This window comes from Terrapene carolina, unplaced genomic scaffold, assembly GCF_002925995.2.
Source record: "Terrapene carolina triunguis isolate 2854851 unplaced genomic scaffold, T_m_triunguis-2.0 Scaffold30, whole genome shotgun sequence".
In the NCBI taxonomy this organism is placed as follows: Eukaryota; Metazoa; Chordata; order Testudines; family Emydidae; genus Terrapene; species Terrapene triunguis.
Window position 1 is genome coordinate 8,618,431 of NW_020664381.1, and position 26,587 is coordinate 8,645,017.

Here is a 26,587-nt window from a genome sequence, read left to right on the forward strand (position 1 = left end):
GATCCATCATGCCTAATAGGCAGGATGGTCAGGGACGCAACCCCGTGCTCTGAGTGTCACTAGCTTCTGATTACCAGAAGTTGGGATTGAGCGAGCGACAGGGATGGATCACTTGATAATTGCTCTGTTCTGTTCATTCCCTCTGAAGCATCTGACACTGGCCACTGTTGGAAGACAGGATACTGGGCTAGATGGACTATTGGTCTGACACATTATGACCATTCTTATGTTCTTATGAAGATAGCTACGTATACATAAACTTGATTTCAGAACTTCAGGTATAAAATAACTGAATTGGAAGATAATTCTGGATATTCATATATGCGTGATCATACTATGTGTGTCACTCATTTTTAAATTTCCCGTTACTTCCACAAGAGATTCTTGAGTGAGAGTTAAAGTTAACATGTACCTGCTTGCAAGAAGGCACATGTTCCAGAAAAATAAAATTGCAGACTTTTGGTGAGTCGTACAAAACAGGATAAATGTTGTACACAGTACATAACTTAACAACTCGTATTTTTATTGTATTGAGCCACAGATGTACGTAGCACTTAAATACATTTGAGTGGGGAGGACAAGGAAACATTTCTGTGGCAATTTGATTTATTTTATTTTTTTTTAAATGGCAGCTGTTTGAAACTTTTCCTGGATTTGGAATGTTAGAATAAATAATGGGGAAATGGATTATTGAACAGGTGGAGGTGGCTAAAGGCATATTAAAATTGCATGTGGCTGTGCAATTCATCACATGGCTATAACTTATATATGCACACAATTAACTTCTGTGTGTGTGTTTACAGATCTATTATTCACAATTATCTCTACATGTATATTTTAAGTTAGAACATTGTAGAACACAAACCCTTTCACTCAATTTCTCAAGTTTAGATAGGTATAAGAAAGTGTGTTTATGGTGCATCAGTCAAGCTGTCAAAATCCAGATTTGCCAGCATTTGGTAATCTGTAGTTTAAGATGAACCATTTTGGTTTTAGTTAAAATAATTACAATTTTAGAAAGCAGCTAATGTTGCACTTTCTGCATATTATTATATGGTTCGCTTGCATCATATGCCCTTGCCAAGTATTTTTCTGTACAATGACAGAATCCTCTCTATCCTACCTTCAGCCTAAGCTGTGAAAAAACTAGTGTGTCACTCAATGAGCATTGCAAATTATTATTTCATTCTTCTGTAACTAGTAAATTAAAATTGCCATGCTATCTTTCATTTCCCATCCTGGCAATACATTCATCCCATTCTTTCTACCTTACTCGTCCCTTCTCTACTTCCCATGCAAAGCTTCATGCCTTATGCCTTGCTGCTCCATACACTTGGAATAGGCATCCTCTGTATCTTCTTTCCAATCCTTCATAAAGTCATCTCTTCGAGCAATTCCTCCTTTCTTCCATCATTGTCCAATCCTGTGACACCTTTCCTTAAACTGTTGTCCTGTGTCTCATTTTGTTTCTTTCATCTTGTTTAGAGCGTAAGCTGTTTGGATCTGATCTATATTTATAATGCATGGTGTAGGTGGTACTACATACTGTAAAAAATGTTGCAGCACTTGGTATACAATAAATATCAAATACTGTTCATAGACCCATGCAACACATACACTGATGCGAGTTAAGGATAGCTTTCATGTCCTCTTTAATTATAAATTGATGTACTAGTATGCATGTAAGTTGAACCCTTAACATCATTTTAAACATAGACACCTTATGTGATAGTTTTGCCCATAATAATGTTTTTGGTTGTTTTTTTTTTTAACCTTTTATCTCAGGCACTTTACATCTTCAGGGTCTGTGGCACTCCTTCTTGTGCCGCTGTAAGCTTTGAAGACTCCGCGTGGGACTCTAAGCTTTCCCACAGTGTAATTATGTCTTGTATCTGTATTAGGAGTAAGCTAGAACTCAAGCGTTTTTTTTGTCTTCAGCTTTTAGATATTTGCAAATGAATAATGCTTTTGCCTGATCATTCAAGCTATGATTGTCATTGGGTACCTTATAATAATAATAATTTAATAAATAAAATTAGCTTTCAGTTGTTTGGAGTTCAGGATTCAGTTAGCATATTTTGTAGTGCCTTACATATTTATGGTTTAGAAACACATTAAGTAATTTCTTACAGAATATGAAGAAAGTTAATGATTGTGACTTGTCACCATTGTATAATATTTTTTCCTTTAGCAATACCAAGTTCTGTACAGAGAATATTTCTGTTTAACTGTACAAACGGCTAAAAGTTGCCTTTGTCAGTTTAAAAACTATTGTTAAAATGGAGTTAAGTTTGAGGGTATGTACCAGTAATGTAAAGTGAATACGTTACAGGGACATTGTTATTATCCCAAAAACTAGGGTTACCATACGTCCGGGTTTCCCCGGACATGTCCGGCTTTTTCAGTGTTAAATGGCCGTCCGGGGGGGGATTTCTAATTAAGTAGAAATGTCCGGGATTTCCCCCTTCCCCTTGTGCGGCGCGTCTGATTGGACGCCTGGCCTGATTGACAGCTGCTTGCAGCCACTAGGGCCTCTAGCAGCCAGAGTCCCTCCCCCTCCCCCGCTCCCTCCTCCCCCACGGAGCAGGGGGGCTGTGTTTAATTCCACGTGGAGCTCTCGCAGTTCTCCCTCTGCCGGGTGAGTGGGGGGGGAGTGGGGGGGGGCAGGGCAGGCGGCGGGGTGTGTGTGTAGAGGCTGCGGGGGGGGGTGCAGAGGCTGCAGGGCGAGTGGGCAGCAGAGGGCACAGAGGCTGCAGGGCGAGTGGGCAGCAGAGGGCACAGAGGCTGCAGGGCGAGTAGGCAGCAGAGGGCACAGAGGCTGCAGGGCGAGTGGGCAGCAGGGGGCACAGAGGCTGCAGGGGGAGTGGGCAGCAGGGGGCACAGAGGCTGCAGGGCGAGTGGGCAGCAGGGGGCACAGAGGCTGCAGGGTGAGTGGGCAGCAGGGGGCACAGAGGCTGCAGGGGCGGGGGGGTGCAGAGGCTGCAGGGCGAGTGGGCAGCAGGGCAGGCATGGGCATAGGGGCTGCGGGGCGAGTGGGGAGCAGGGAAGCACTTAGCAACCCCCAACCAAGATCAGAGCGGGAGGGAGGAGGGGGAATGCAGGGTGCTCAGAGGAGGGGGCAGAGTTGGGGCAGGGACTTTGGGGAAGGGGTTGGAATGGGGGCGGAGAAGGGGTGGGGTTGGGGCGGGGCCGGGAAGGGGTGGAGTTGGGGCGGGGCTGGGGGCGGGGCCGGGGCCCCGTGGAGTGTCCTCTTTTTTAAATGTTTGAATATGGTAACCCTACAAAAACAAATATTATAAAACCAGGAAATGTATAGTTAAAGAAATACAAACACATTAAGGTATGGAGATACGCAATTTATATACACACACAACCTTTACTCCACCTTGTGGTGATGTCATGAAATAACCAGACAGTTAAGGATCAGTGCATAATGTTTGTACTCCCAGATCAGGCTAAACCGATTTCAAAGACCTATTCCTTTTTTTTTTTTTTAAATCCCCCTTCTGGTATGTCTATGGGGCAGAGTTAAGGTTGTCTGTCTGGATGCATTAGGACATGGCAATCATTTTGAAAATAGGTAGTTCTTTGTGGAATTCTGTTTAAAACAAAATTCTGCATCCTTTACTGAAGAAATTTTCAGTAATGAAGAAAAATGGCAAAAAAGACCATTAATTAAAAAAAAAAAAAAGTTTTGACATAGGGTGCTAAATTTCTGAAAGGAACACTTTTTAAAAAAATTTCACTCTAATTAACAGATTTGCTTGTTAAGTCTCAGAAAATTCATTCAGTACTCAAGAGTAAGTGCTGTAAGTTAAGTGTAAAACTCAACTCAGCCTTAACTATAGACTAGGGACTGGCGCTTCCATAATTTGGCTGTATCTGCTGTTGCTGTGCTAGGATAGTAGTGCTCCCAATGTTATTACCAGAGTGTTGGGACTGCTACTGTGCCAGTAGGCTCACACTGGGGGCAACTATATAATGAAGGAATTGTGGGGGCAGCCAGTCTGGTAACTGGAAGAGAGAAAGATGGGGCGAATAATCTTTACACTGGACAAAATACATTTTTTAAATGTTGGGAAACAAACTTACACAAGCTTAAAGAAACCCAAAAAACCCCTCTTCTAAGGACTAGTGGAAAGTGGACATTGACTAATGTGGCACCAGAATACTGTCATTAATCAAAACAGTAATTTGTTTATTGTGAAAAATAAACACAAAACAAATTTCAATGTTCTATCAGAAATAATTCATCCAGTGTACACAAACAATGGATTACACCGATCAGTTTCACTCCTTAAAGGGTTGTTCCTTGGAAACAGGGCTGTGAAGGAAATGTGAGACACTAGAAGAATTTCAGTCACAAGGCTCTTTTTAAGACTGTCAAAGCAAATGTCAAATGGTATTTTCCTCCACACACTATTAAAAAAAAAAAAAATAAAGAAGTGCATAAACTACAATAAAAGTGAAAAGTGATACTGTAACCCAAAAGACAGAATTTTTGTAGAGCTTTTTCACTACTGTTAAAATAGAAATCCTGGTGTAACGTTAACTATTAACATCAAGGGTAGCATTAGTGGTGGAAGTTGGGGTCATTTGATCCAGGGGTTCCCAATATATGGTTCCCCACATTATGATCTTTTAATTTTCAGTGTCTATCCATGTGTCTATTGGTATGCCAGAACAGAGTCAGGGGTATACTTGCTGTAAATTTGGTATTATTTAGTCCAAAGGTTTCTCAAATACAACCTCCCATAGGGAGCTGATTTTAATTCAAATTGCTCTAAAACTCGCATGCACAGTGAGATTGTTTTGAAAACTTGTATTCCACACTGGGAGCTGAGGTAAACATTGGGAGAGGGGGGAGGAGAACACTCAAGTAGATGAACGAGTCAGTTCACACCTCTGCAGTGAGGAAGATTGTGCAGAGTCTCTTCCTCCTACACTAGCCCCTGAGGTAGAGTATGGAGTCTGGGGCTTCCTTCCACTTCTCCTTTCTGCCTCCAACTGGTAGATGTGTTCAGAGCCCATCAGTTACTGCCTTCCTCACTCCCTTGCTGAAGGCATGGAGGGGATACAGGAAGAACAGAACTGGTAGCTGAGTGGCAGTGAGATGTTCCCAGGAAGCCTTCTTTTGCTCTCCAATCATGCTCTCCTCTCTACCACACCTTCCTCAAAAAAATAAGGGAAATTCACTTCCTTAACACAGAACTATGGTTGGTAGCAGTGCCTTGTCCCCTTTCAGAATACTGAGTGCACCTATACTTAAACCTTTGAAAACGAGGAAATACAGGATGAAGTTACACACCAGTCCCACCCACAACGTTAACAATGCCCACTTTGAGTGAGTCTCCAACCTGCTCCTGGCAAATTTTTGTAGCACTGTGTCCTTCCAGATGCTATAGAACACTCTGGGAATACAGCATATGGGTACGGAGGAGAAATCATCAGTGTGTGGCTTCACTAAGGCAAAAGTTGCATTTAAGGCAGTCTTAGTGAAGACTAGCTGACTCGGCCTGGCCTCTACTTGACCACTGAGATCTACTAATGAAAAGGACTATATAAGAGCTAGGTAATAATAATATAATATTTACTCTGCACAAATCACTCTATAGGTCCCAGATGTTACCATCCCTTTATCCATATTCTAAGGATTACCTCTGGAACATCCCCTGCACTTGGGTCTGTCTTGTGTGCCACCAGACTACTATTTTCACAATCCAAATAACTCAGAATAGAAACAAGAGTCCCTCAGGCCTTTGGGCACAGCCACACCTCTCCTCATACTTTAGTGTGAACTGTGGGAATCTATTGCAAGATATAGCTGCCCCTAATACAGTGAAGGTCAGTTGGTGTGCATACAAATGAATGAAAGAATACAGTTTTGAAGAACACCATATACCTGGTAAAATATCACATGTACTTAGTCATTCGTCATGTCTGCTTCGTATAGGGCAGCCCAGGCTGAAACATTGGGCTCATCTACATAGAGAAATTGACGGGCAGAACTAACCCCCTGTGTGGACACTTTATTCCAGAGTAAAAGTGACTTTATTACGGTATAAGTACTCCCACATAACTATAGCAGTATAATATAATGAAGATATTTTGGAAGAGTGCAAGGCTCTGCCAGTCAACTTTAATTGTGCCTTTACAAAATTTTTAGGCAGTGAATATAGCAGAAATTTAAATTCTCTTTAACAAAAATGTAAAACTGAAGCCATGTAATATTTCTAAACATTAACTGAATTGTTGAGTTATTTCCAATTAGTGTGACTTTCTTGTGCTGCTGCAAGTGGTAAGAGTGCAATATGGTTAGGCCACTTAAAAATTCCTTAAATATGAAAGCTCTTTTGTATGTTATGTCCTGTATGTTTCCGCCTCTTTTCAGTCTGCTGCTTTCCTTATGCAATATACAGCTTCTCTTCTTTCTCTGAAAAGGTCTTGGAGCTCCTCCCAGTCCTGGGGTAGCTAGGAGAGAAATAGAAGGTAACATAATGATTTTTGCATGGTAGAAATGAATCTTTAAATTAATATCTGAATGACATTAGTGTCCTCGCTGCTTAAAGACATTCTTGCTGTTTGTCCATCAGTTTGTTGTGTAACTCCTAAACTTTTATCCTTCCACAGTATATTTTTCCAGCCTGTTTTCTATTTAATTACTTGCATTTGTTGGTTGTTTGCAACTTTATGTTGTGAGTCAAAATTCACTCATGAAAGATTAAGTGACAAAATTAAACCATGGTAATGAAAACTTTCAAGATTTAATCTCAGAATTGTTTAAAATAATTCAGAAGGGTGTGTGTATGTGTGCAGGGGTGGGTTAAGGTGAAATCTTTTAAATAGGTGCTTAGAGGTATCTGTTCTAGGCAGAAGACTTAGGAATAAAAAATATTTTATCTGTGACTAAAGCAGGGCTCTAGCAAGGTTTTTTTCTCTCTCCCTTTTAAACAAAGAACTGAATGTCGTGTACTTTCAAGGGAGTAATTTTCACTAAAATATTTTAGCACACTGAAAATAGAGTATTGCTGCAGGGGGAGGGGCTAGCTACCCCGCGTACATGCCTGTTGTTTCGAATGGGCCCATACTCGAGACAGCTAGACCCTCCCCTGTACCGCCATGGCTACGCTCAATCTTTAGCGTGCTAGCTTAATTGGAGTTAGCATGGATATGTCTACTCCAACTGGAAATTACACCTTCCAGCTCTAATGTAGACGTACCCTAAGGCCATGTCTACACTAGAGAGCTTACAGCAGCATAGCTGTACCGCTGCAGCTGTGCTGCTGTCAGATCTCCCGTGTAGCCGCTCTGTGCCAATGGGAGAGAGCTTCCTGTCCACATAATTAAACCCACCCCCAACGAGTGGCGGTAGCGTTTCTCCCACCAACATAGTGCTGCTCACACAGTGTCACTTATGTTGTTGGGGGGGGGGGGTTTCTACACCCCTGAGCAGCATAAGTTTTACCAACAAAAGTGCTAGTGTAGACATAGCCATTGAGAGCAGAATTATCTGCCAGTTAGAGCAAATTTAACCAATTAAGAGCTGCCTGTCTTGAGATTAGACACCCCCATTATTCGGCATCCTTCAAGTTACCACAGCTGACATTCTAACTGGGACCTTCATGATTAATAGGCAGCAGATCTGTCACTAGTGAGCCTCTCTCCCTTCCTGAGGCATTCAGAAGTGTGTGTTTGTGTCAGTTGGAAATAATTTTTTTTTTTTACACATATTTTGCACTTCATAATTTGAGTGTTGCGTTCAAGGCTGATCATCAGAATCATCATTCAAATGTTGACCTCATTGTCAAAATGTTGTGTCCAATAACAGGAGGAAGTTAGAGCCAGGAATCTGTACATAAATTCTTTAACTCACTGAACAATGTACAGTTACAGACAGACTTTATTGAGACCATGTTTTTGAATCAGCTCCTCTTCCTGAAACTCCTCCTTTTTGAACATATAGCTGCCAGAGTTGCTGCAGAATATGCTACACAGTACAGCAACTTCCCTCTAACAGAGGCAATCTTAACCCTAATATCAATAACATAGGCAATATCTGAAGAAAGAGATCTCACACAAAGGTTTTTTCATCACTAATGCAATCCTATTGTTCCCATTTCTGTTAGTGATAACATACCATTATTGCGTAATATCAGTTTGCACCTGATCTGTCAATGAAAATCTCATTTGTGACTGATTTTTCTTCATGCTTCAAAGTTCAAAAAAGCCCTGGAACACAAAGAAAAGATAACTTAGGTAATACAGATAAATGTTTGTTTTGCATTAATTATATTACAGAAAATTTCAACTTAGAAATATGTCCTAAATCAATGGTCTCTAATGGCTTTGTTACAGTTCGTAGTCAGCCTCCACCTCCAGCCGGATTCACAAGCACAGGAACTGCTGGATATAGTGCAGCCAGACCGGTAGGCATTCAAACTTTACATAATTTTCCTTTTGAAGTTTTTACACTGTATTAGTTAGTTGAGAGGTTTTCTTAGGAATGGTGTTATGGATGAGAGATATGTAAAATTGAGTGTCAAGTATCAGGGGGTAGCCGTGTTAGTCTGTATCTACAAAAACAACAAGGAGTCTGGTGGCACCTTAAAGACTAACAGATTTATTTGGGCATAAGCTTTCGTGGGTAAAAACCTCACTTCTTCAGATGCATAGAGTGAAAGTTACAGATGCAGGCATTATATACTGACACATGGAGAGCAGGGAGTTACTTCGCAAGTGGAGAACCAGTGTTGACAGGGCCAATTCAATCAGGGTGGATGTAGTCCACTCCCAATAATAGATGAGGAGGTGTCAATTCCAGGAGAGGAAAAGCTGCTTCTGTAATGAGTCATTTCTCTACAAGTAAGAAATCAAAAAATAGAGAGAGGGTCAAGAAAAGGGCAACTAATATTATCAAAATTGGATGGAATGACCTATGAGCAGGCAAGTTTGACAGCTACTAGTCAAAGGACTAAACTTGCTAACCAAAGGCTGATATGAAAAATTGTTGGAGCAACAACTGATGTTCAAAGGTGAAGCTCAGCCCATAGCTGGTGGTCTTCAGGGCTCCACTATTTATATCACTGCTGGGTAGTGGGTTTCAGATAAATTTGAAGCCACCCACATCTCTGGCTCCTAGAAGGGAAAATGAATACTTGCAAACTCTTCATTTCTTCCCACCTGCCCCAGAAGCCTCCTAATTGTGAGAGGGACTTGACTGCTCTGTCTCATTCACCAGCAGTGAGTTGGCAAATACTTTTTCCAAGAGTTGCCTATGGGGAAAAATTAAAAGGCGTTGGATATTGTGGAAAAGTCAGACTGCACAGCTGTAAGAGAGTGGTGGAATCCGTACTAGAATGGTAAAGACCCTTTTCTCCATGAGCTGAAAAGAAGCTACCTCAGGTCAACTAGGGAAGCCTGAGTCCAATTAAGGGCTGCTTGTGACCTTTAAAAACCCCTCTTCTGGTGAGAGAGAGGTGGAGAGATGAGAGAGAACCTGTAGCAGGGAGAAAAGACTTCTCCTGGGTGGAAAGCTTCTCTCCTCCCAGCAACCAAGCTAATTGCCTGTTTGGGGAAGAACTGGCACTCAGCATCACAAGGCAACATCCCAGAGAGGGGACAGGGAAAGGTATTCCCTTGTTCTGTTGTGAATTTGTTTCTTTGGTTTGGCTGAAGAGTACTACTCCCTGGGCCTTGTAAGTATTGTGGGGGGAATACCCAAGTGAAGAATAAAATCTTCCTTAGTGGAACTGATTTACTCCAGGTCCTTCCACCACAACCCCCCAACCCTGACAAAGGGGGGAAATGCTGAGCCCAACAAGGCAAAGGAGGTGCCTTGCCACAACATATACATTTTGTTAAAAAGACTACTAAGAGGTGAGAACTGTCTACAAATATCGGAGATAATTGTTTAAAGCTTTGCTGATGCTTCTCACAATGCTTTGCAAAATATCCTAGGAAGAACCTATATAGTATTTGCTGGGTTGTGGAAGGCTTGTATTTATTAGGACATTTGCATGAAAAACGGGAGCTCTGTTGCTTAGGAGATCTCTGCTCCTTCTGTTTGTTCCTCACTGCAATCACAATAGCCATTTCAGAGGAAAATAAACTGCAGTAGCATATTCTAGATAGAATATTTTTGTGTGTGTTTGAGGCATTAAGTGCCCATCAATTTGGGAAAGAAAGCAGCTATGGAATAAACTTGTTAAAGGGAATTTAGGCTAAATATAAGGAAATATTTTTGAAAATAAAAATCACTTAGGCTATATTTTGGTCTTCTAAAGGAAGTTGTAGGGAATTCCACCAAAAGAGCCATTTACAAAATGCTTGAAGATATACGGGGTTAAGATGTTGTTGGTTTTTTTGTATCTGTGTCTGCCAGTACATTCTGTTTCCTAGTGAACTGACGAGGAGAGAGGCAGATCCAGACCAATCACTTTTTGGCTTTGGAGTTAAGCTCTGTCTCCTTAATTTCTTGGATACTTATAGCACTTTATCTAAACAAAACAAAAGGCAGCAAAATTGAAAATTTACTTAAATTTCTAAATTGACTCCTTGGCCTTTCGCTGGCTATTAGAGAATGTTGTGTCCCTTCTCTAAGGCACCTCAGCAATGCTCCTCCTTGGATAGGCTCCCAAAATGACTGACAAGACAGAGGCCAAGGCTAACAGTCCTGAGAGACTGCTTAGGGCATGTCTGCATGGTAGGACAATGCACACTGTGGGAGTGTGACTTCTAAAGCACTCTCATATGTTGTGCATTAATTGGTCCGTGTAGACTCTGCTGGTGCGCACCAGGGAATTTTTAGATAGTATTGTTTGAAACAGCACTATGTTAAAGAGTGCTAGAGAACTATTAGTGCATACCTGCAGAGTTTACATAGACCAATTAAGGTTCAATATGTTAGTGCTCTTTAGAGATCACACCCCTGTAGTGCACATTACCCTACTGTGTAGACATGACCTTAGCCTACATAGATCTCCTCTTAGGAGGTACTGAAGGGAATTTTTGCCTCTATGGCAAATAGCTCCAAAGTTTTCTTCCATTATCAATACAGCACAAGAACTCAATAGCCTACCACCAAGTCAGCACTTAGGTTAGATCACCAAGTCCTAGGCAGGAGATAATCAATTCTGAGATCTCTTCAATCCACATGGCTTGATGGCCTAGCTGCTGACCAGGAGGAAGTTGTGTTTGGGAGAAACCATTGAGGAAAAATCCTTGCTAGCCATAAAGTTGAATCTGAGTCATCTATCCTCCACAAAACCAGAAATGTAGATACCTCGTTGTGGATGCACTTCATACCACCTTAGCTAGTGAGAGAGCAAAGACCCTGCCAAGAGAAAGCAGAGGTTATTTTCAATCTTCAGTTGTTGTTCCTAGACAACTACTACTGAATCAACTTTCCTGCTGCCTCAGACCTGACTAGTGCAAGGGTCTTGAGGTAATTTTTCAACAATCTGGCCTTCATTGTTACACCAGAAGTGTTAAACTGGCTGTTTTCATTTCTTAGGAAACAGACACAGTTTGAGCCATGGGAGAAATCTTTTCCTGTCCCTTTTCTGGAGCTGACATGAGACCGTTGCCATTACTAATCAAAAAGGGATACTCCAAAGAAGTTGTTAAAACGGGCTGGCATCCAGCAAAGATTTCACCAATAGTTCCTATTCCAGGAAATGGCTTTAATTCAACCATTGCTGTTAAATGAATAAATCAGATTAAAATCAACATTTTGTACCACTTTTTCAAAAAATTAAATTTGGGGCTAAAAGCCAGTTCCTAGAAGGTCCACATCGTGGCAATTGCCGGCATAATGCAGTAAAACAAACCAAATCTCATCCCTTCCTAACTGTATGTGAAGGATTTCTTAAAGCTCTAACCCACTAATCATTCAAATCTCAGAGCTCAATTTCCTTATTTTCCTTGCCTTACGCAGCCTTTCTGGCAGCAGTTATTTCTGCTAGAAGACTTTCAGAATTAGAGACACCACGGTGTCCTATTATTGCTTATTCCATGAACACTGAGGGGTTTTAAGGACTGCTTCAGCCTTTATTTCTATTCTGTTCCGATTCAGAGGAGCCTGTATAGGTTTTTATAAATCCTGGAATATAATCCTATTGTCCTAAATATCCAGTTCCTAAACATCCAAAGGAAAAGTGGGCATGTTTCTTGGGATGGATTTTATTCCAACAAAACTTGTTTCTTAAAAACTACCTTGGTTGGTTGGGTTTTTTTGTTTGTGTTTTTGTTTTTGTTTTGCCGCTTGGCAGTCAAAAGGAAGAAAGCTATATATTTTTTTTGATGCTTGATAGCTTAAAGCATTTAAAAGTCACTAGATGGATTTAACCCAGGTATACTGGACCACGGCCATTAAACATTGTCTTCTAAATCTAGTAAATGTATTAGGCCAGATCAAGGGTGATTTCTTCTTTTTTTTTTTTTTTTTTAAGACACAGTTTGTAAGAGGAATTATGTGTATAAGTTTTGTTCCAAAAAAATCCCTGGGATATTCTCACTGCTGTTAAATCTCACAGTAGGATTGGCAACAATGGATAAACTGGGGACAGAAAACATTTGCTTTACATGATCATTCGTTTTCTTCTGGTTTCCATTCTTGGCAGCTTGACTCACACCACACGCAGTTTATAGGCATGTGTGTTCTTTCAAATTATATTCCTCTTTGGAATAGTTTCATATTTTTTCCTTTAATGCTCTGCATCAAAAAAGGATATCCAATAGCCAACATATTTACTGGCGCTCTTTGGTTAGGCAGAATGTCTCCATCCTGCCTGGACACAGTATACCCACATGTAAGATTTGCAAACATGGGTTCTAAAGAATAAGTCCCATGTCAAGCATAACATTTTTTGTACTGCACATCACAGGTCTTCGGGGCATGGAATGCATTATAATGGGGGTTTGTAAAGGGCTTGGTAAACTTTTATAGTGCTGTATAAATGGTTTACAGTGATTGACTGTTAGGTCTTTTCCATCCCAGAGTATCTTTGATTCCGGAAAATGGTGATTCTTCATTCCCATCCTGCTGTAATCCTTCGCTTCTGATTAAAAATGACCTCTGAGTGGTTTTCAACGCCACCAAAATTTTATTAGCAGTTTACCAATTCTGATAAACTACTACTACTTTCAGAATGACATGAACATATATTTCTTGAGACCGCAGAACAAAAGTTTGAAGCCACCTATGTGACTCCCACTTCTCTGGGTAAAAGACTGTCTTTTTGTTATGTGTTTGTAGAGTTCTGAGAACAGTAGGGCTTCTGGTCTATGACTGGGGGCCCTTGGCACTGCTGCAATACAAAAAAAATCAGCAGTCGTCATTCAGCAGGAGATCACTTCAATTCCAGAAGTATAACTTAAGTATTTTATTTTTACCAATTATTATTTCAGACTGTTCCACCCCGAGCTGGAGTTATTAGTGCACCACAAAGCCATGTCCGTCCGTCTGTGGGGAGGCCAACACCTGAAACCCAAACCAAGCCAGCTGAACCACCAAGAGGTAATACTATACTTTAGAAGAAAAGGAAATGTAGTGTACTGTTTAATGGCAAATCTAGGTTGGCTGCCTTATTACCCTATCCAAATCTGCCCACCCTTACCTTTGACTTGCTTCCAACTGAAAAAGCCATCAGTTTTCTGTGAAAATGAAGATACTTGCATGTAATCACGTATGGCCATTCCTCATAATTAAGGCTGCGAGTTTGTCATGAAGGTCACGGAAGTCACTTTCCGTGACTTCCGGGATTTCTGCAGCTGCCGGTGCGCCTGGCTCAGAGGCAGCTCAGGCAGCCCCTGTGCCAGTCACACTGGCTGCTGCTGGGGCAGTCTCGGGCCACTGTGCCCCCCTCCTCCAGCAGCAGAGTTGGGGGCAGGGACAGGATGGGGTGAGGCGGGCTCTGGGTGACGCTTACCTGCAGAGCTCCCCGGAAGCGATGGCATTCCCCTCACTCAGCTCCATCCTAGGTGGAGGTGTGGCCAGGCAACTCTGTGCGCTGCCTCTGCCCAGAGTGCTGGCTTCGCAGTTCCCATTGGCCGGGAACTGCGGCCAATGGGAGCTGCGGGGGCGCTGCCTGCAGGTGGAGACAGTTTGCAGAGCTTCCTGGCCACGCCTCCGCCTAGGACGGAGTTGAGCGAGGGGGATGCCACTGCTTCTGGGACGCTGCCCAGAGCCTGCCTCACCCCGTCCCATGCCCCAACCCCCTGCTTCCCCCCACCACCACCCAAACTCTGCTGCTGCTGGGGGGCGGGAGGGGGTGTGGAGCCAGTTAGGGAGACTGCTGGCCCCGCCAACACACTCCTTCCCCCCAGCACCCGCAGGAGTCCCGTGCCACTGCCGTGCACTCCCCCAGCATCCGCAGGGGTCCCGGGTCGCATGCCACTCTCCCCCAGTACCCGTGGGGCCTCCAGGAAGGGCCCCCCTCCCCAATTTTTAATCATGGGTATTTTTAGTAAAAGTCATGGACAGGTCATAGGCCGTGAATTTTTGTTGACTGCCCATGACCTGTCCATGACTTTTACTAAAAATATCTGTGACTAAAACTTAGCCTTATTCATTATTCCATAATGCATGGAATAATCTAAGTCAGCAGCTAATGCCTTAAACTGCACTTAGAAATAAACTAGCAGCCAGTGTAGATCATGGAGCCTCAAGTGCAATGTGCTTTTAGAGGGAAACAACAGTAACTCCTCACTTAACGTTGCATTTATGCTCCTGAAAAATGCGACGACGATAAGCGAATCCAATTTCCCCATAAGAATTAATGTAAATCAGGGGGTTAGGTTCCAGGGAATTTTTTTTCAACACCCACACACCCACACTTTTAAACAAACAATTTAATCCTGGTACACAGTGATGATGATTGTGAAGCTTGGTTGAGTTGGAGGAGTCAGAGGGTGGGATATTTCCCAGGGAATGTCTTACTGCTAAATGATGAACTAGCAATTGGCTGAGCCCTCAAGAGTTAACTCTCACACTCTACAAGGCAGCAGGAATGGAGGGAGGGGAGACAGCATCGCAGACAGAGACACACACCCTGTGAGAAAGAGAGAGATGCGCAATTCCCCACTGCCTTGTTAATTAGATCAGCTTGCTGAGACCACAGCTGCCGCCAGAAGCTCCCTCCATCCTGAACCCTGTCGGGTGTCCCCCCTGTTCTATGGAAGATGGGGTAAGCGGGGTGCAGGAGCAGGGGGGAGGGGGACACACTAACATTTGCCCCCTTCTCCCTCCCCTCCCCCCCTCCTCCCACACAGCAAGCAGGAGTCTCGGGGAGCAGCTCCAAGGCAGAGGGCAGGAGCAGTACATGGCAGTGGGGGGAGGGACAGCTGCAACTGCTAGCCTGCTGGGCAGCTGCTGCACAGGGAACTTAGGGGAGCGGGGAGCTGATGGGGGGCTGCCGGTCCACCCTGGTTCCAAGCCCCCACCAGCTAGCTGCAATGGGCTGCTCTTCCTGCAAGCAGTGGACAAAGAAGAGGGCTGCCAAACGACATTAGAAGGGAGCATTGCACAACTTTAAACAAGCATGTTCCCTAATTGATCAGCAACATAACAATGAAACAACATTAACCGGGACGACTTTAAGTGAGGAGCTACTGTACTTAAGAAGTGACAGGTTTCGGATTCGTAGCCGTGTTAGTCTGTATCAGCAAAAACAATGAGGAGTCCTTGTGGCACCTTAGAGACTAACAAATTTATCTGGGCATAAGCTTTCGTGAGCTAGAACCCACTTCATCTGATGCATGGAGTGGAAAATACAGGAGTGGGCTCCCTCATTTTGCCCTGGACACAGTACTACCTCCTGCCTTAGTTGTATTTCACAAGTAACTTTTAATGTACCAAGAGGAATATGTAACAAATTGTGTGTTGTGGTGGCCTGGTGCTCATGATGGCTGCACCGCTAGTGTTCTCTTCGGATTTTCAAATCACCCAGGTGATTTAGGAGCACACGACCAATTGACTTTCAAAGGGACCACCTTCAGCTTCCATCCTAAACTGACTGATAAAACGGTCTTAAATATGTATTGTTCAGCGTATGCATCTGTACAACAGTGATTTTCAAAATATATTTTATGTTTGACCTTAGTTACCTAGATACCTATTTTATTAATCATTTTTATGGAGAAAACATCCGGAATATATTTCTAATAAAATGCATTGTAAATGTATTTGTAGGGTCGCCATTGCTTCCTGAACCACTAAAACCTCAGGCCGTAGTTCCTCTTCAACCCACCATTCAGCCACCATCTGTTCAAAAAATGCAAGAGCCTCTTATACCTATGATGATGCATACCTCTCAGACAACTCCTCCACAGAATCTGGAAGCACCACCGCAACCGCCTCCCCGGAGCAGGTCATCCCACAGCTTGCCTTCAGAATCGGTTCCTTCACAACAGCAAGTAAGCGTACAACTGAATCTTTTAGTGTTGTGCCTTAACACAGCCTACCGTGCCTTAACATCACAGATCACGGGAAAGCCCCAGAACAAAAAAAAGTACCATTAATGATTAAACTTAGGATATTTAAGCACAAAAGGATAACAACACGGCAGTAAAATAACCTTAGGTGATTCTATATTATCCTTGTAGACTGAAGATTTAAACCCTGAATATAATTTTTTTAATTTCTTGAGAATTTTTAATTTTGATACAGTTACCTAAAATATAAATTACACCTCTACCTCGATATAACGCTGTCCTCGGGAGCCAAAAAATCTTACTGCGTTATAGGTGAAACCGCGTTATATCGAACTTGCTTTGATCCACTGGAGTGTGCAGCCCCGCCCCCCCGGAGCGCTGCTTTACCGTGTTATATCGGGTCGTGTTATATCGGGGTAGAGGTGTACATGTTCTTACATCGTGTCATGTAACAATAGAATTATAATCTTATACCTTATATGAAAAATGTGTTTTCTAAAATTGAATACATTTCACAATAACACAAATCTATAACTTACAGACTGGGCAACTTAAGAGAGATCTCTTAAGAAAAAGTATCTATTTAAATCTTGCACAGAAATACTTGGAGCTTCATACTGGAGCTAATACATTTCAAGGTTGGAATGCTGAGTCCTAATTTTAACTAAAGTACATTTATTCTGTTTATTTCCTGGTGTTCATTAAAATATACAATACTCCAAAATAATTTGACGTTTTAATTCAGTAACATTGAATGCTCTGTTCTGTGTACTAGCTAAAGTATTTATTTAAAAACAAACCCTTTGTTTAAGAAAAGCAATAGTTCTTCGAGGAGTGTCCCTGTGGGTGCTCCACTTTAGGTGTCTTGGCACCCTGCGCTTCTAGTCGGAGACTTTTGGTAGCAGTGCGCTGGTTGGCTGCGCACGCGTGGCAGCCGTCCTGCGCCACTCCAAACAGCTACCCCAGGCACGCAGGCAACCGCCACCCAGTTCCTTCTCTACCGCCCTTGATTTCGGTTGGAACGACAGCAGCGCCCTTATCTACTTTCATATTCCTTTATTCTCTGCCCTTTTCTCAGTTTAATTTCCCTCATTGCTAATCTCCCTTCATTTTTCTTTCGTTTCCCATTTTAAAAAAAAACAAAAAACTGTCCTTTTTTTCTCCCTGCCTCAGGCGGATAGTCCCTGAAGAGGCATTAGACTGGGACTATTCCTATTCTTTATTCAGCTAGTCTCGGACATGCCTGGCTCGCCAGGTTTCAAGCACTGTCTGACCTGCAGACTCTCAATACCAGTGACAGACAGCCACTCACAGTGTGTCCGTTGCCCGGGGGGGGAGACACGTTACTCAGAAGTGTCCCCACTGCAAGAAACTCACAGCACAGACAAGAAAGGCCAAGGACCTCCAATTAAAACTTTGAATGATGGAGAGATCCCTGCAACCTGCTTCAGATATGGGGTCCTCTTAAAAAATGGCTGCTAAGGACCCTGGTCCTAGCAAAGCCACAAACAAGCGGTCTCACTCCTCGCCAGACCGAGATTAGCCTAAAAAGAAAGGCATCCCCGACCACAAAAACTGCAGCAGTACCAACGGCACCCAGAGCACCAGGCCGCGAGGCACCTGGACCATCCAGTACCAAGAAGCGAAAGACCCTGTGCAATCTCACAACAGCAAAACTAAGCCTTATAGCGACAGGTCTGCGGCACTGACAACACTGGTTCCTCCCAGCCTGAGTTTGCCTGCACTGCCGGCACCGAGTATCCCGGTACTGCAGCAGTTTGTCAGCCATGCGGACCTCCTCATTGCTTCCACCCTGGGAACTCCACTCTTTGGCACCGATGGCACCCCAGCCAGGTCAGGGCCAAGCATTATCAATACACCTGCTGGCTTGGCCCCTCCTCTCTCCAGTGATGAAGAGGAGGAAGTGGAGACAGGAGTGGGCATATCTCACCACCCCTCTCCTAAACCCGCTCAGCAACAGGGTGTGTGTTGGCAACCTCACAATGGGTGCCCCCTCCCATGGCCTTGCTGCCGCAGTGGTCATACTGGGACTCCTGAGCATTATATAGAGCCCAGAAAACCCAGCCATCCAATCCATCCAGATCCAGGACACAGCAATTGCCTCCACCATCTGCTCTGGCTTCCCCAGAACTGCTGGAGGAGGAAGCTGAAGAATCTGCAGACAGGCCGGAGGGTGACACCCTCTCACATCCTGACTTCGTCTCCGGATGACACAATAATGCCACCTCCCCCCACATTGGGAGATGACTTTAAATCCTTTCATGATTTGTTTAAAAAAGTAGCAGATTCATTCGACATCCCACAGGCTGAGTTACCAGAGACTCAACACAAGCTGACAGATATATTGTAAGCTTCTCCGTCAGCCAAGATAGCACTGCCCATTAATGCTGCCATCATGGATGCAGCAAAAACCATAGGCAGACTCCAGCCACGGTCAGCCACGGCCCCACCTTCTTGTAAGCGATCTGACAAGAAGTACTATATGCCGGCTAAAGGAGCTGAGTTCTTCTTTACCCACCCTACTCCAAACTCATTGATGGTAGAGGCAGTTAATCAAAGGGGGCAACATCAAATCAAACCCACCCCTTATGATAAAGATTGGAAATGCCTAGACCTCTTCGGCAAGAAAGCCTATTCATCGGGGACCTTCCAGTTTCGCATAGCAAACTACTCTGCATTACTGGCCAAGTACACACGCAACATTTTTTTTCTCCGGTGTCAACTTTTATTGAACACATCCCACCTGACAAAAAAGAACAATATAAAGCCAATATAGCAGAAGGCTTCCTCGTCGCCAGAACTGCCCTGCAGGCTTCTCTGGATTCTGCTGACACAGCGGTTCACTCAATTGCCACATCCGTTGTCATGTGGAGGGCTTCATGGCTCCATCTCTCTGGCTTCCCCAGAGAGGTCCAGACGACAGTAGAGGACTTACCTTTTGAGGGGCAAAAATTGTTTGCAGAGAGCACAGATGTCTCCTTACACACCCTGAAGGACTCCCGTGCAACATTAAAGATGCTTGGTATCTATATCCCTGCAAACAAAAAGAAACAGGGCAGATTCTACAACCAACGATTCCGTCCTTCCCCATACACACACTCAGCTTCAACGACATTATGATCAACTCCACAAGCAGCGCCAGACAACACGCCGTCATACGCAGGACCAGTCGTCTACATCTCAGCCATCCCCTTCTAGGCAAACGTTTTGAAGTGTTGGTTGAGTACACACGAGCCCCACATTCTCCAATCCCAGAGTCACGTCTAATTTCCAGCCCATTTGGGGAACGCCTTACACTCTTTTACCCAGTCTGGAGAATCATCACTGCAGACAAGTGGGTTCTGGAGATTATACAGAAGGGCTATTCCATCCCCTTTCTTTCCATTCTACCTACCCACCCCCCTTCTCCGTCCCTCTTCAGGGACCCATCTCATGAGCACCTGTTACAGCAGGAACTACACCATCTCCTACAATTAGGTGCTGTGGAACCAGTACCGATTCAGCACAGTGGTTAGGGGTTCTATTCGCACTACTTTCTCACTCCGAAGAAAACAGGTGGATAGAGGCCTATTCTGGACCTACGCAAACTGAACAAGTTCGTGAGAACACAGCGCTTCAAGATGGTAACCCTAGCAACCATAATTCCGGCATTGGAGAAAGGAGATTGACTCTCAGCCCTCGACCTACAGGATGCTTATTTTCATGTCAATATCCACCTAGCGCACAGGAGATTCTTACAATTCACTCTTGGCAACCTAGACTATCAATACAAAGTACTTCCCTTCGGCCTCTCTACGGCTCCAAAGGTTTTTTCCAAAGTACTGGCTGTGGCAGCAGCACATCTTCGCAAGCAGGGTGTGACAATATTTTCCTATCTAGACGACTGCCTGTTAAAAGCACCGATATACAACAAGGCAGTTCACGCCACTCTAACCCTATTTACAAACCCAGGGTTACAAATCAACCTACAGAAATCCACCCTGACCCCAATTCAACAACTGGACTTTATAGGGGCACACCTCAACTGTGTCACGGCATCAGCACGGCTACCCCAACAACGGTTTCTTGGCCTTAACAAACCTAATCACAACAGTAAGACACAGTCCACAAACGTCTGCCAGAACGTATCTACAACTTCTAGGACACATGTCGGCTACGACATTTGTCGTGAAACATGCCAGGCTGCATGAGAGATGTCTACAAACCTGGTTATGCACTGTATACATTTGTCACAGACACTCAATCAACAGACGGCTTACAATGCCCAGCAGAGTGAAAGACTTACTGACATGGTGGACAAAACAAACGTCCACTCAGGCGTTCCCTTCGAAAGGGAAACCCCATCAGTCACTATCACCACGGACGCCTCTCTGGTAGGATGCGGGGCACACTTGGCCGACAACACCATCCAGGGCCAATGGTCCCTACAGGAGCTCCAAGCAATTTGAAATGCCTGACATCACTTTCTCCCCCGATCCACAACTTAACTGATTCTCACGGACAACTTGGCGACTATGTTTTATATACATCGTCAAGGAGGGGCCCTATCTTACCTGCTCTGCACAGAAGCAGTCCACCTCTGGCAATGGTGCATTTTCAACAACGTAGACATCACGGCATCCTAACTACCTGGAAACCAGAATGCCACAGCAGACGACCTCAGCAGGAACTTCTTCTCACAGATGCACGAGTGGGAACTTGACCCACAAACTCTGCGAACTATATTCTGATAATGGGGATTCCCCTCATTAGACCTCTTCGCCACGACCCACAATGCCAAGTGCCCACAATACTGCTCCCGAGCGGGAACGGGACACAAATCTCTTGAAGATGCCTTCCTCATCAAATGGGAGGCCCCACTCCTGTATGCTTTCTCCCCAATCCCCCTGTTGCGTCATGTCCTACACAAGATCAGACAAGACAAAGCCAGGGTCATCTTGATTACACCAACATGGCCCAGACAAACATGGTTCTCATACCTGACCCAGATGTCTGTCAGATCATGAACCCTTCCCCTCCTGTCTCACCTACTGACACAGGATGCAGGACACCTCAGTCACCCCAACATTCCAACACTTTGTCTTAAAGCATGGCTAATCCAGGGATGACAAAACTTGAAACATGCTGCTCCAAGGAGGTCCAAGACATTCTACTTAACAGCGGACATCTCTTCACACGAAAAACATACGCACACAAGTGGCAAAGATTCTCCATTTGGTGCTGAGACAAGCAGATCATTCCACAATTGGCCCCGTTACCCACTATCCTCGAGTACATATTGACACTCAAAAAATCAGACCTCTCGACTAGCTCACTCAAAGTGCACTTATCAGCCATCACCGCCTTTCATGACAAGGTGGACAGACTCATGGTCTTCACCCATCCACTGACTAAGCATTTTCTCAAGGGTATTGAGAACACTTATCCCACATTAAGGGACCTGACCCCTGTGTGGGATCTCGACCTGGTTCTCCATGCCCTCATGGGCAAACCCTTTGAACCACTAGCGACCTGCTCGTTCCTACACTTATACACGAAGGTCGCCTTCTTAGTAGCTATCATGTCAGCACGAAGGGTGGGAGAGTTGGGTGCCCTAATGGCTCACCCACCTTATACCACATTCCACAAGGACAAAGTAATCCTACGCCCACACCTAAATTCATACCCAAGGTTGCCTCCCTCTTCCATCTCAATGAACCCATTTACTTACCTGTATTCTTCCCCAAGCCACACGCCTACAACAGGGAGGCATCCCGTCACATGCTAGACATCCACAGAGCTCTTGTGCTCTATGTAGAGAGAACAAAAACATTCAGAAAATCGTCCAGGCTATATTTGTATCCACAACAGAACGATCAAGAGGCCAAACCATTTCCAAACAGAGACTTTCTAAATGGATCTCTAATTGTAGCAAGCTACGTTACCAAAATTACAATTTGCAAGCTCCTTCTGGACTTCGCACACACGCCACTAGAGCTATGTCCACATTCATAGCCTTTCTCAAACATGTATCCATCACTGATATTTGTAAAGCAGCTACCTGGGCATCGCCACATACTTTCACCAAACATTATGCCCTGGAACAGCAGTCAGCTGCAGATGCTCACTTCAGTCTGTAGTGCTCTCCACCATACGTAAATCAACTCTGAAGCCCCTCCTCTCCACCAAGGGGCACTGCTCTTCAGTCACCTAATGTGGAGCACCCACAGGGACACTATTTGAAGAAGAAGAGAAGGTTACTCACCTTGTGCAGTAACTGAGGTTCTTCAAGATGGTTGTCCCTGTGGGTGCTCCACTACCCACCCTCCTCCCCTCTGCTTCAGAGTTTCAACTCGATCCTCTGGGGGTAGAGGAGGAACTGGGTGGCGGTTGGCTGCATGCCTGGGGTAGCCACTCGGGGCGGCGTGAGCTCAGCCAACCCAAAGTCTCTGACTAGAAGCACAGGGCGCCAAGACACCTAAAGTGGAGCACCCAGAGGGACAGCCATCTCGAAGAACCTCAGTTACTGCACAAGGTGAATAACCTTCTCTTTTTAGACATTTCTTACCCCAAAAAAAAAAATAAAAGCACATTTGCAGTACATTGTGTATGCACAAAAGGCTGAAATTCTTCCCTAAGCTATAACATACTAAAGATCAATGTTAGCAATTAGGGACTTCGCTTCCAGGTAACCAGATATTGAACCAAATTCTCCACTGCCTTAAAGTATCAGTGTACTTGTGTCCACTTACACCAGCAGTGAATTTGGTCTCTTAAATGTACAGTAATTCTCAGCTGCTGGACTGCTTACTTGGACTGAAAATCAACAAATACGCATTGAAACATTTTTTTAGAAGAAATTTTCTATGGAACAAGAAATTGATGCTTTACATTTATGCCAACATTCTAGATATTTTTTTCACATCAAAGATTGTGTCAACTTTAAAAGCACTTAAGCATGTGCTTAAATTGATCCCTATTCATGCTTAAGACGGGGGCTGCATGGGTCTTTGATGGGTTAAAGATTTTAAATTGTAGTTGAAAGCCTATAAATACCACCTTTCCTCTTCCTTCTCCTGCACGTCTCCCTGCCTCTGAATCACTCCCTGCATTGTGCACCTTTGGCTGCTAATTTTTTTTTTCTGATGGAAACTTATAACAAAAAAATAGTTTTAAAAATAACCAAAACTTGATTATCACACTTCGGAGGGTTTTTTTTTTTTTGCATAGTAGTTATGACAGTTTATCTCCATTTCACAACATGTATAGACTACAAATATACTTAAATGGTTAAACAAATGTCTCAGAACATCAGAGCTTCTGCAATTCTGTATTCAGAAGTAGATATGAAATTGTGATAGAGGCACCTGAGCTGCCACAAGAAGTACTGCAGAATGTATTAAATGTTCTGATTAAATATTGATTCTGAAACATCATTTTCAAAAGCCATATTTTTAACTTTTCTGATGTAGTTTAAAACTTGAAATTCTTTGTGAAATATGTGCAGTGAATGTCCTGACCGAATCTTACTCTAAAGTTTTATCTGTATTAATCACAAGGGAAAATTCAGATGTCTATTTCGATCTTAAGTTATTGTTCTCATCTTTCATTTTTCTTCTTTGTAGAATTTAATTATAGAATGGAAACCATGGCTATCCCATTTATTTATCAACATATAGTCTTCTGAAAGGAGTTTTGGATTGAAAATATTAAGTTGAAGTTCAAGTCTTTTGAAAGTTTATGGGTCCAGATCCCACTCTCTGATTAAAGATTACTGAATTTTTGTGCATTTGAAAACCTTAAAACTCCTGTTGTCTTTATAAAATAAACTACTGTAAAAATATGAATTGCATGGGTTCTATAACTATAGGGATAATGAAAATGTTGCAATATAAAAAAATACCTTTAGAACTAAGGTAAAACTGATCATTTTAAATGTAAAATGACATTTTCTGATAGAATGTGAGATTTAAATGTTATAGGCCCTCTCTTGCAAAATGAACTACGTGGACTAAGTGCTTGGAAAAAGTCTTTTAAAATAATCATAGACTGCTCCATAGCATGTGATAATGTCAAAGTAATATCTGACTTAAATTAACCAGGGAATATGTTGTTGAGCCTTCTTGATCAAATTTATAAAATCTTATGCTCCAGTTGAAGTTCTACTTCAACAAAATTTTAAAATTCAGGGTATTAAGGATATTAAGTCCACTGATATTCTCATCTTGTATCTGTTGTATACAGAACATCAGACATATTTTTCTTCACACGTAATATAGTATTTAAAACATTTTGGATAATGAGGATTATTGAGGTTGGTGAGGTACCTTGGATTTTTCCTCTAATTTTTTCCTTTGATGTCTTTTTTTTCTTTCACAAGCAGGAGCAACCATCAGGGTAACAGGTACCTGACTACTTACCAATCTTGTATGTGATCTCCATCTCTTCTAGCAGAAAAGATGTATGAGTCTTTTTTTGCTTCATACATCTGCAGTCTCATCCACATTAAAAACCACTTGTCCACATACTAAAATAACTGTCATGCCATAAAGTTTGCTTTTTCCTTTCTTAATAGATGAATATTGACAGAAGGAGTCTCTTAGCTGTATTTGCTAGCACTATAGTGAAAATTTGACTTCATCATCTTTTATGAACCAATTAAAGCCTTACACAGCTTGTTTATTTTGTAGGGCAAAATAGATCTTTGAAGTAACGTGTACCATTACCTCAAATTTAGACTTGATGAAGCTTTCAGAAAGTGTCTTTTCATGAGAAACAGATTTTACCTTTTCAAAGTCTAAACAGTAGAATAGCTGCTATCCTGGGAAGTAAAATATACTCCTTGCCTCAATATAAAAAAATTCAGTCCTTATATGTGAATCAGTGAAAGACAAGAATTTGTTTTGAAGACCTCTGACCAACATTACTTAAATATTTCTAGTTAAAATTAAAGAGTAATTGTGTTGTAGTTGATTTTGGACATCATAAAATTAAATTACTTGCCTGATCAACATGGGATTCAAGCAGACCTATGTTGAACTGTAGTTGACTGCTTACATTCATCTTATAGTTAGCTTTACCTTTTTTCTACATTCCCCATGAAAATTATTAAATGTATATAGTCTAATGCTATTTTTTCCCAAATTACTCCTGCAATTTATGTAGTGTAGTTCATGATGCATTATTTTTTAATTACAGATTGATATCTGTATTAGGCCAGATCTACACTAGAAACATTTGCAGGCAGAGCAGTGTCAGCTGAGGTGTGATTTGTCTGCAAAATTTCTATGCTGGCAAAAGCTCTAGTCTAAAAGTGCTTTTGTTGGTATAGCTTCTTTTGCTTGCCTAAATGGGATAAGCTATCCTGGCAGAAGCTGCTGGTGCAGCTATACTGGCAAAACTTTTAATAGTAGAGTAGGCCTTAGCCTTTATAAAGCACATGATCCCATAATTGTACATTGCTGCCTACCGAGTATGTTGCTTTATAAAACAATTCTGAAGAGTCAGAACAGCCTGAAAGTAATTATAGTAAATAAATAACACTCAGATTGTGAGATAAACAAATGTAGATTCTTTGTAAGCTAAATTTTAGTTGATGGTTGCAGTTAGTGTCCTAGTTCAACAAAACTTTCACTAACAAAAGAATTTTCAGGTTGAAAATTCCAAATTAAGGCAGACACAGCTATGTTAACAGTTTGAGTTGCTTATGAATTTGAGAATCTCAACAAATATTTTACCTTGAACATAATTCCTTCACTTTAGTTAATTATGGAGCATAATTTGAGCTTTTTTTAGATAGTGTTAGAGAGAATGTGAAGGTTATACTGTACACCCTTGGTCACCCAAGGAAATTATAAAAGCAGGAATGTTTTTTCATACGTTTTTAAAAGATGAGGAAGTTGCATGGAGAAAACTGTTATTATTCTCGTTTGGTCATATTCTAAACAATTAAAACTTGCTATTTAAAATAAATTTTCTGTTTTGGTTTTTTTTTGTTTTTTTTAAAAGGCTGGTGATCATCACTTCATGTGCAGAGAAATGAGTGCCTTAATTTAGGCTTTTTAAAAGTAAAATATATACTACTAACACTAATTTTCCATTCATTGTGATATTTAAATATTAATAACATCACCCTTTTTATAAATTGTGAATAAAC

The 26,587-nt window shown here is 42.5% G+C and overlaps 1 protein-coding gene across 1 annotated transcript in view; it reads left to right on the forward strand.

The window, feature by feature from the left end:
• LOC112118626 (synaptojanin-1-like) overlaps positions 1–26,587 on the forward strand; it is a 122,226-nt gene that overhangs the window by 93,776 nt on the left and 1,863 nt on the right. Inside the window, 5 exon segments of the mRNA XM_029911417.1 lie at positions 6,442–6,489; positions 8,218–8,256; positions 8,356–8,426; positions 13,408–13,516; positions 16,190–16,413. Coding sequence (XP_029767277.1) covers positions 6,442–6,489; positions 8,218–8,256; positions 8,356–8,426; positions 13,408–13,516; positions 16,190–16,413 — 491 coding nt within the window.